Raw genomic sequence first — 11,726 nt, forward strand, 5'->3', positions numbered from 1 at the left:
CCTTTTCCAAATGAGAGTTCAAGCATTTGAAAAACTAGTAAGGGGCTGGAATGATAGCTCAGTGATCAAGAGCTCTTCCACAAGACCTAGGTTCAGTTTCTAGTACCCATAGAGTGGCTCACAACTCCAATTCTAGGGTATCTAATGCCCTCTTTGGCCTCTGAGGACACCTGGCACACATGTGGTGCACAGACATACACGGAGAGTAAACACTCATATACCTAAGACATTGTGAAGGTCCTTAGCAAAGAGCTTTTGCCAATCATTTTGTTGCTAAGAACCTAGCCTAAGAACCTCAGGACATCTCCGATGTGCCAGGGCACCTTCCTTCTCTCTGGTCTCAACCATCACACCCCTTTCCTGAGGAGACTTATATTCTGCTAGGTCTCAGGGGGATGACTGGGTCCCTTCAGGATGCCTGACTAAGCAAGCAGGGCTTGGTGACACACAGAGAAATACCCTGGTACCCATGAAACATCACTGACTGCCAATGTGTGCATTGAGAAGCTTCCGACACGCCAGTACTGTCGTGCCTGTTGTCTAGGGTGCACACATGCGGCCTTGGTTAGGGAGAGGACTCTATGGCCCCATCAGATGCCTGTGTGGCCCATGGGGCTGTGGAGCTGACCTCACTGTGTAGCTCAGCATGAGTCTTCCTAGGGCACAAATGAGTCTGTGAAAGCCCTGTCTCTGGCCAGTCTGGAAAGACCTTTGCTCCTCAGCTCATGTTTCAATCCCTTTTTTGTGGGGATGGAACTCAAGCTGGGGCCTCCACAACTCATCTTCATACAAGGGGAAGAAAGAAGACTTTACATCGTCAAATACTCTCCATGTTTGCCACGACTGAAAACAATATAGCATACGAATCACCTTCATGTATATCTCCTTAAACTACCAACATTAAACGGGCACTCACAATTGTTAGCCCCTATTGAATTCCATTAACCCTCTGTCCTTTGAAATGAAACTATGTGCTATATACAGTTAATCCTTAGAGGATTTTCCTATGACTGTTAGTAGAAATGGCTTCTGAAATAGAAACAGCTTAAGGACTAAACTATGGAATGAAACAGGAGCATTACATCATTGAATGAGCAGAGTACATTCAAGTCTTAAGTCTACGAACTCACGGCTGCCTCTGGAGTTCTTTCGAAGAATTCTGCTTTAACATACCCAGTACTAGCACGGAACAGAACTTTTAAGTGTATTTCCATAGACAGTTGTTAAAGAGGTTCAGATTTTTAAAACGTCTCCTTGCATGTGTGTGCACCTACCACCATGCATTTACATATGTATGACTTCATTCAAAGCTCAGAACTGTATCCCCAGCATGCTACTGCTGCTTGTGTTTGCCCATCCCAACAAGAATACACACCACCCTCCCCCGTGCATACTTGGCTTTGGGTAAGGGCCCCCTTCTCCTGCATGGTTGAGAGGAAGTGGGATCAGCCAGCACCAGGTAGAAGTACCCTAGAGTTCCCGCTATCAGGAGCATGAGTGAGTGAGCTTACAGTCCCCCGAACGCCCAGTTCCTCAGTACCTCCTCTAGGCTTCTGACCAATTCCCTTGGCTCATGAAGGTGTGTGGACCTGCCTGGCCTTAGGGGAACGAGCTGAGGTGGAAGACAGAGTTGGACGAAAACCGAAACACTGATGATCGCAGGCCTTGTAACTCTCAACTGAACTAGAGACTACTTTTTCTCTTTAACTCTCTGTGCTTCATCAGACAATATGGGTAGGATTAGCTTTCACTGTCTACAGTGGAACCCTACCACCATTAACAGCCAAACCTCTAAGGAAGGTGGTTCTTAATTCTCCTCAGTGTAAGAAAAGTTTAGCTGTACAGAGTTCAGAGTGATGCAGTAGTTCTGCAGGCAGTAGAGAGACCAGCTTATTCTGTTTTTGTTTGTTTTGTTTTGTTTTTGTAACTACAGTTCCAGGCTACTTGACTGGCTCTTCTGTGTCTGTATATACATGGGAAGCTGCACAAACATGGCACATAGTCAAATAGATACACATACATAAATATATGCATAAATGTATACTACAGAGCAGAGACTGAAGGAAAGATCATCTAAAGACTGCCCCACCTTGGCATCCATCCCACGTGCAGGCACCATTACTGACGCCAAGATGTGCTTGCTGACAGGAGCCCAGCATGGCTGTTCTCAACCATTAGACTAAGCTGGGGACCCAAGGGAAGAGTTAGGGGAAGGACTGAGGGAGTTCAAGGGGATTGCAATCCCATAAGAAGAAGAACAGTATCAAGTAACAGGACCCCTCAGAGAACCCAGGGAATAGGCCACCAACCAAAGAGCATACATGGGCTGCACATGGAGCAGAGGACTGCCTTGTCTGGCCTCAGTTGAAGGCTCCTTTGGAGGCTTGATGCCCCAGAGAAGGGAGATACTAGACAGGTGACATGGGAGTGTGTATTAGTTAGTGAACTGCTGTGAACAGACACCATGACCAAGGCAAGTCATAAAAACAGCATTTAATTGGGGCTGGCTTACAGGTTCAGAGGTTCAGTCCATTATCATCAAGGCAGGAACATGGCAGTATCCAGGAAGGCATGGTGCAGGAGGAGCTGAGAGTTCTACGTCTTCATCCAAAGGCTGCTACTGGAAGACTGACTTCCAGGCAACTGGGGTGAGAGTCTTAAGCCCACATCCACAGTGACACACCTATTCCAACCAGGCCACACCTCCAGATGGTGCCACTCCCTGGTCCAAGAATATACAAACCATCACAGAGTGGGTGGGTGGGGCAGCTCATGGAGGGGGAACCAGGTAGGAGGGAATAACATTTGGGATCGAAATAAATAAATAATAAAATAAAATTTTTTAAAAAGAAAAAAAACTCTCTGTTCTTTGTTAAACTTTATAATTCTCTGTGCTTTAACACTGGAGACTTGGTTCTTACTGTTCTGTTCAGCTTAAACACTGAAAACTTAACTCTTTATGCTTAAATAAGCTCTGAGAAAACTATTCTCTCTTTTGATCTATGCTTAAATAAGCACTGATAGCTGGTGATTAACACATGCTGTTTAGCTGCTGTGGTGAATTAAGTAAAAGGATTTATTGCTAGAGCTCCTTTCTCTGGGGAGTCAGCCAGGAGCCCCTTGCTGGCCAGGCAGGAGGCTTGGAGCTCATTAACTCCTCTTGAACCAGAGAGAAAAGAAAAGCCACTCACACAGGCAGCATGCACACTAGGTGAAGTAGAAGACAACTACACCACTTTCCTTTATTGCTTTCTACCTTTCTATAGCTTAAAAAGTTCTCTGTGTAAGAAAGAATTATCTCATAGATAAAACATTAAAAGGGAAGTTACAGAAGAATATCAATAAATTCTCAAAGCAGTACTTCATACTGTAGTGCACACATCGGTAGGTGGCCATTAATTTCGCCAGTGCGTCTGCCCTCTTATCCAGTGGGAGAGCACCTGGGGCAGTTGGCCTTCTGCAGCATGCCTGCTCCAGGGTCACATTAACTCTGACTGTATCAGGCCATCCTTCTGATACCAGACCTTTACCAGCTCACTATTGCAAGGGACAGCAGTGGTCGCCTACTCAACGACCTGCTGACTGGACCCCAAACCCTGGCAGCATTAGGTTCTCTGGATGCCAGTGTGGGGAAAATGGGTGCTCTGAGAACACAGGAAAAGCCTGTGCTGCAGAAAGCAAGCTGTCCCAGGTGCTCTCCCACTGGATAAGAGGGCAGACGCACTGGCGAAATTAATGGCCACCTACTGATTAGCTCCAAGAAAGAGGGCTTGTCTACCAACAGCTGGGTAGGACCACCATCTAAATGCTCGCGAACATGCTGTCATTCCGGAAGACCAATCTGCCTCCTGCATATGGCAATGGTTGTGACAAATGAAGATACAATAATAATTATATCCTTGTTTCTCTGAAAGCTCTTAGAAGCTGGATTCTATCTCTGCAAATCTCTTGGTACCTTTTATTTATCTATGGATCAGAGATTCCATGTGGGTCTATTGTTACAGAATACAAATATTTCAATTCTTAAACAGTTAAAAAGATTAATTTAAGGGTGTTAAGAGAGCTTGTTCAGTGGTTAGGAGTGTATACTGCTCTTCCAGAGAACCCAAGTTTGGTTCCTGGCACCCACATGAGAGAGTTCACAAGTGTAACTCCAGCTCCAGGGGATCTCAAACTCTTTTCTGGTTTCAGCAGGCACCTGCTTGTACCTATGCCCCCACACAAAATTAAATAAAATGTGACAAAAATTAAAATACAAAGTAATTTCAAAAAAACCAACTTATTGTTGGAATAGCAACCAGAGGGAAGGCACATTAGTAGTGCCCAAAAGACCCCAGTGGTGTCAGAGCCCTCATGGCCCATTCTCGGAGTCACTGCCCTAATCACTTCCTGTCTGTTAGCATGTTATTCTACATGAAATCCAGGGAAATAATTCTGGAAATGTATTTATAATAGTGCTACTAGGTTCATCCTAGAGCTTGTTCATTCTTCAGTGTTCCATCCCTGGCGCCACCCACTGCCCCTTGTCAATGGTTCTGGTGTTAAAGGATTAGTTGTAAGCTGGCAGATGTATCAATAGGTGATCATGATGGTGATAAACTTCATTAGATGACTAATCTATTAGTTCTTATTGATTGAGCTGTTAATGAAGAAGTGGATTGAGCTGTTAATGAAGTGGCTAATGGGGATGTTCTCTTTTGATTGATTGGGGGTTTTTGTTTTGTTTTGTTTTGTTTGAGATAGGGTTTCTCTGTGTAGCCCTGGCTATCTTGGAGGTCACTCTGTAGACCAGACTGGACTTGAATTTAGAGATCTACCTGCCTCTCTGCCTCTGAGTGCTACAATTAGCAGTTTTGGATCATTCTAAGATAGGATCTCATTGAATTCTGGTGTGCTGTGGTTACCAGGACACAATGCCTTTGAGGAACATATCCTGCCCTCAAACCTTTGTCTGCCTCCTGACAGAATGAGCTACCTCTTCAGGCACGTGCTTCTGCAATCACGGTGTCTTCTGTCCCCACAGTCCTGCAGTGAGGAAAGCAGTCCAGTGGCCCTGGGCTGACTCCCCCCGAAACTGTGAGCCAAGGAAGTATTTCTCCTTTACACTGATTTGCTTCACATTTTTATCACAGTGGTTAAAGGAGACTAACAAGAGAGACTTTCCTATCTCTGTGAGACACTTCTCTTGGCTCCTGTCGGAACACTGCTGCTGTCCCTGTCAAGTTGTTCTCCTATCTATGTTCTAAGCTGGGCTGTGCTCAGTGGATAAGTACTCCCAAAGCAGTCATCTTTCTCAGTGAGCAGTCATGCTGCCTGGTGGTTAATTTTCAGACATTGATTCACGTCACCAGGCCTTGCAAAAATTCCTATAGACCAAACTAGTCTCTTCGCACTGGGCCAGCTTGAATTGGTAACAGATTGTGCCTGTCTCCCATTAGCTGCTGCAGGATGCTGATGTTAAGCCGTTTGGGGATTCTGTATTTGTCTGTCTGTCTGTCTTGCAGTACTGGTTGGGGATTGCACCCAGAGCCCTGTGCATGCTAGACTATCAAGTGAGTTATAACCCCAGCTCCCATCTGAGTAATTTCTAATGACCAGCCTTTGAAGTTATTGATCTACTAATTGATGTTAAGCCTCCAATGAATCTTTATTCCACATATTTCATTTTTGAAATCTAGAATGCATATTTCCTTTAATACAGTAGTTTTATTACTTTGTATATTTGCTCACATTCGCCCTCCTCCTCCAACTCCTCCTAGATCTACCACCTGCCCACCTTGCTTATTTCCCACCCACCCCACTGCCAAGCCCAACTGTGTTGCCCGAACACTCTTCGGTGTAGAGCCTGCTCTGGAAAATGGCTGACCTAGCAGGGCACAGTTAAAGAAAACTGTCTCCTCTCCCGCAGCCATCACACACCAACAGCTCCTCCTCTGAGGGTGGACTCCAGAGCCGCCCTCCAGCATGCTGGACCGCTGAATTCTTTATACTCCATGTTTATGATAAATCTACGTTTTGTCTTGCAAGGCAGATTTGCCACTCTGGCAAGCACTTTGTCCCTGCTCAGTAAAGCATCATACCTTCATGCAAACTTTTTTTTTTTCTCAAAGAGAATTGTTTTCTCCTAAACATGAGTACACCATGTCATTTCTTATGGAGTTGGGCGGGGAGGCTGTGAAACTTCAGTAGGATTCACAGTGGGTCAGGGTTGGGTTACAGCTTAAGCTGGTCTAGGCTCTGCTTATAAAAGCAGAATTAATCTTGTATGACTGGAGTGGCCTTCCATTTTCTACATATGTTAGAATGCATTTCCTCACTTCCTTATGAAGTTCAAACAAAAACTGGGTTTGTGGCGGAGTCAATGCTACATGTTCATCTCATCTACTTCCTCTTGCAGCCCTGGGGCAGAGACAGGAAGAAAGAAGAAGAAAATAGAGCACACACCTCCTGTGCTACAGCCCGGTGGCTGAGTGACAGGCAGCAGAATGTGAGGAGAAGCCCAACCTCCCGTCACCCATGAATGCTCCATGTTTTCTTGTCCCTTTGGTTACTTTGGGAGCCACAAGATAAGGACAGTAGCACTAAAAAATGAAATGGAGGGCTAGAGAGAGATGGCTCTGTGGTTAAGAGCGCTTGGCTGCTCTTCCAGAGGACTGGGGTTCAATTCCAGCCCCCACATGGCAGCTCCTAACTGTAGGTAACGTCTGTTCCAGGGGAGCCAACACCTTCATACAGATACGCATGCAGGCAAAACACCAATGTACACAAAATTAAGAAACATTTAAAAATTGTTTTAAATTTAAAAAAAAAAAAAAAAAAAAAGAAAGAAAGAAATGGCTCTGTCTCCTGAGAGCATTGAGCATAAACTAGCAGTGTGCTTTTACAATGTGACCCTTCCAGTTAGCGTTGCCTTACACACGTGGGAGTGTCCTGAATGGGTGGATGGTTTTTAGGGTGAAATAACTTTCTACTAAGGAACTCCAAGGAAGATTTACTGTCTCATGTTGGGTGTGATGCACTTGGGTGGATGAAGCAGCAGGCAGTAGGTGCATGAGGAAAAGGCCAGCCCGGGGCTGATCTGAACTGACGAAAATGTCAGTGGAGAGGAATACTGCCTTTGAAAGATTTTGGTATCGACTTGACCAAACACTTCAATATTTTTTGTATTAATTATATTTTGAAATAACATTTTAGATCTATTGGTTCAATTTATTTTTAACAAGAATTCTCCTTTTCTAATGAAGCTCCTAGAAAACTTAAGAATGCACTTGGGAAACGGGGCGTGGTGGCGCACGCCTTTAATCCCAGCACTCGGGAGGCAGAGGCAGGTGGATTTCTGAATTCGAGGCCAGCCTGGTCTACAAAGTGAGTTCCAAGACAGCCAGGGCTACACAGAGAAACCCTGTCTCGAAAAACCAAAACAAAAAACAAAAACAAAAAAAAAAGAAAAAAATGCACTTGAGACGCTGCTGGCTAGTCTATAGCAGACTAGTGACAGGAAAGAGGATGGAGACAGGCAAGCACGGCCTTGGACCCCGTCGCCTGTGCTTATGAGCTCTGTGGCTTGGCAAGTGACTTATAGTATCGACCTCATGAGGTAACCACCCAGATGCCATGGATGAAAGAATGGACTGCAATGCATGATGTATAGGGAGTAACTGTCTAATGCCTGCTGGGACATCTTTCCCTAAGAATAAGAAGAGGTCACTCATAGTATCCGACCCATATGCTTACATATATATTAAATGAAGTCCACACTGGAATAAGCATTAGAATATTTTAAAACTATAATACCTTGGTAGTGTAGACATGGCTCACAAGTTAAATGCACTGGCTGCTCTTCCAGAGGATTCACATTCAGTTCCCAGCACCCACACTGGGGGTTACAACCACCTGTACTTCTAGCTCCAGGATCTGACACCCTCTTCCGACCTTTGTGGGCACCAGAGAAAACCAGGGCAAAAAAGCACATGCAGACACATACACACACATAAAATTTAAAAACAAAACAAAAAAATTATTTTAAAAATTAATAGCTTTTCATATGATCTCCTAAAACTCCACACTATTGTTATCAAGTGCAGCAATATTTTAAGAAAAAATGACATTTACGATATTATTCATATTCTCTAGGCTTTAATAAATCTTTTGCATAGGTAAATACATTCATTTACAACTATCCAACAACATGGAAACAGACAAGAATAGATAGAAATTCTGAATCTTTCCCAAATAACTATACTGAAGAAACCGTTAGTTTAAAGTTGTCATTAGAAGTCTGTACCCTTTTAACTCACACCTGAAGAATCTGTACCTTCACCTTCAAGGAGATCGCTGTACAGAGCTGCCCACCGTAAACCCACACAGGCTTTAAAATCAGAAGCGTCACTAGATATACAGAATGTCCTCAAACCTGAGCTTAGGAGTTAAGGCTGTTTCTAGTCATGCCATTATCAGCGTGTCCAGTAAATTAATACCATCTAGGAAAGGCTTGTTTTTTCTCACAGAATGGTTTTGGTAATTAACATATTTTAATATCTGGTAGAAAGGTAGGCTTTAGAGATGTATTTACTCATGCCATGAGCTCTCAGTCCTCCGAACTAAGCAAGTGACGTTCATGGAGCCAGAGCTTGTCTGTCTGGGAACCACTGTCTGGCATCTGACATCCTTGTCTCGGAGGTAGGTTCCCAGGGCCCCTTCTCAAGGACCCTCCTGCAGCCCAGCCTACACTAACAAGCACCCGAGTATCTCAGCGGGGCCAGGGGCTGCTCGGAGATGCGAAAGGGTGTGAAGGAGCTTTACTCTGTGGGATATAACAATGACAGAAGACTCCGAGGATCTAAGGCTACTCAAGGTACTGTAAACAGCAGGGAGCTTTCTCAGAGGTGCTGAGAGTCAGAGCAAAGCTAAGGAAGGCCTGGAATAGAAGTCCTGAGAAGATTTTTCTCTAGGCAACCAAGTAGTGCTTCTGTTTAGTAAAAGTTCAGTTATACCCAAGTTTGTTTATCTTTACTGTTTAAGAGATTTTAACAAAATAGTCAAGAAAGAACTGTAGGCATTTAATGTAATCAAGTTATGCTATATTAATTTATTACTAGTGTGGGTCTTCCATATCAGTGAGGAACTTCTCAGCAGCAGGGACAGTAGCTTTTAAACAGAATTCGTAAAGAGAATAATCACAAGAGAAAACATAAATATCCACAGTGAGTGAAACAAAACTGCCAGTGTGAAATTTACCCTAATCTATCCTAATAGACTCCCATGAGTTTGTTATTAAACTAAAATCACCTTATTCTAAGCAAACTATGTATCATCAGAAAAGATTCTGACCCTTAAAAATGGGGAAAACTTCACGATTTGACTAACAAAGTTAAAAATCCTAGCTGTTGTGTTACTGACTGACTTTGGTCTGTATTTTCTGGACTTCTTCGGGCCAGGAGTAACAATCAGGTAGAATCTGGTCATAATCCGTGCTGTACATCTGGGAGGAGACAAACTCTTCTTTGTTTTGGGGTTCAGGATAAACAGTGGCCAGCTTTTCTTTGTATGCATCTTGCACAATCTAAAAATAAGGAAGGCATGTCATTATTTTCATAATGAGAAGGTGATCATGAACACAAATCAAATTTTTATCCATTTCAAAAGTTCATTTATAATTTGTACTAGAGAAAAAGCCACATACATGAGCAAAGAAAATGAAAATGCAGCTATGAATCAGATGTAGCAAGAGGAAAGGACACTAGCAACCGGGAAGGCTCGGGAGTAGAGACTTAAGTGTGAACATTGTCACTTTTCTCAGAGACGACAGTCTTCAAAGTCTCGACAGGCCTGACTGCTAATCAACTTGGACTGTGAGCTCTCTTCTGTCTTCCCGACTCAGTATCAGTGTCCTCTGCCCTCACTCTCCTTCCCATGTTCATATTCCTGCAACTGCAGCCATGCCTTCTGCTCTACCATCAACACAAGCACTGAGCAACCAGCTCTTTCTATCTATCTAGTCATTCCTGTGCATCTGTCACCTCCATCTCCATGGAAGAATTAGACACCTGCAACTCCTTAGAGCAGCGTCCTGTCCTTCCTGACAATGGCTCTGCATCCGAGTCCTCGGTCTCCGTGCAGACAACAGCACAGTATTCTAAGTGGTGGAGACTCTGCAATCCAGTCCTATTCCCTCCACTGCCACTTGCCTTCTGACTTTCTCCTCTATGTGTTAATTTATTTTCATTTAAACTGTCAAAATAAGCTTAAAATAGCATGCTGTTCAGTTCATAAGTAATGAAAACTAAAAACTGGTCGGTATAGATTGGGATAAAACATAAGGATTTTTTTCCAAAGTACTGATTTTGAAGAATGTACCTTCAATCAACAAGACAAACATCAACATGTGAATCTTAAATGGTGCCATTTCGATAAAATTGGAATAGTGTAAACTACTGATATTAAAAGCAGGAAGTCGAGTCTGATATTAAAAGCAGGAAGTCTAGTCTGCAAGACTGTTTGCCTTTTGACTAGTGAAAGTGTAAGGCGCTACTGACCCCTTGTGGCCAGAGGCTGCAAATGCCAACAGCAGACTCCTGACCAAACATAAAATGCCTAAGAGCAGAGACCCTGACCAACCACACTTTAACCAAAACTGTTAGGGGTCAAGCTTGTGTTCCCCCACATATAATCATATATGCTGGTGCCCTCACCAGTAGTACTTCAGAAGTTAAAATACAGCTTTCAGGATGGCCCTAATCCACGTCACATCTGAACAGACAAAACACCAAGGATGAGTGGGCATATACAGAGAAACAGTCTAAGGACACAGAACGCAGCCCCAAGCCAAGGACACAGACCTGAGGAGAAGACAGTTACTGACATCTTGACCTTGGTGTACAGCAGCCACAAAATTTAAAAAAAAAAAATATTTTTTTTTTTTTTGTTTCACTGAAACCACCCAGAAAGAGATCCTTGGTTAAAGCAACTGTGACAGACTAATACTACAAGAGCATTAAAAGGCACAAGCAGGACACAGTTCAGCTGTGTCAGAGAAAGCTTCTCTGCCTTCTGTTGCACATCTGTCCCTGTTGCTGTCTGTCCTGTGGTAGGCAGCTAGTAGACACAAGCAGGCTTGAACATCATTCCCTACATTCACCATCAGTTTTAAAGCCCCCCCCCCCCAGTAAAGAAGAGGAAGAGCCCCCTCCGTAGAATCTGAAAGTCCACGTGTGGAGGTTTGAATGGAAACAGCTCGCAGGCTGCTCATTGGTTTAAATACTCAGTCCCAAGTTGGTGCAGCTGTTTGGGAAGGACTAAGAAATACAGCATGGTTACAGGAGAAGGTCCTGTAGGGAAGGCTTTGAGTTTTCAAAACACTTTGTGTCCTGCTTGTAAGTCAAGATATTCCTGTCACCATAGACTCTAACTCTCTGAAACCATAAGGCCAGTTAAACTTTCTTTTGTAAGTTGCCTTGGTCATGGTGTTTAGTCACAGAAGTAAAAAACAAAGCGACCAATACACTATAGTAAATACTTTAGTAACTTTCTTTACAAATGGCTTAGTCAGGGACTGACAACATCATCTTGATAAAGATGCAGACAAGGCCAAGACCTCCTGTGCTGTTAGCTTCATGTCAACTTGACACAATGTTGGAGACCAGGTTGAGAAAACCCAGGCATCTCCCAGCCCAGCCCAGGCATCTCCCAGCCCAGGCATTTTACAGCATGCAGCTAAAAGCCATATA

At 43.7% G+C, this 11,726-nt stretch overlaps 1 protein-coding gene across 2 annotated transcripts in view; it reads right to left on the reverse strand.

Annotated features, from left to right (window-relative positions):
* Nucleotides 1-8,108: 8,108 nt before the first annotated feature.
* Me1 (malic enzyme 1) overlaps nt 8,109-11,726 on the reverse strand; it is a 114,293-nt gene continuing 110,675 nt past the window's right edge. The window contains exon 14 of one of the 2 annotated variants that reach the window (XM_021206292.2): nt 8,109-9,562. In XM_021206292.2, coding sequence (XP_021061951.1) covers nt 9,392-9,562 — 171 coding nt within the window. In that variant the 3' untranslated portion in view covers nt 8,109-9,391. The remainder of the gene's footprint in view (nt 9,563-11,726) is intronic. The other variant, XM_021206290.2, reaches the window with a different exon arrangement.

Source organism: Mus pahari, chromosome 10 (assembly GCF_900095145.1).
Source record: "Mus pahari chromosome 10, PAHARI_EIJ_v1.1, whole genome shotgun sequence".
Classification (NCBI taxonomy): Eukaryota; Metazoa; Chordata; class Mammalia; order Rodentia; family Muridae; genus Mus; species Mus pahari.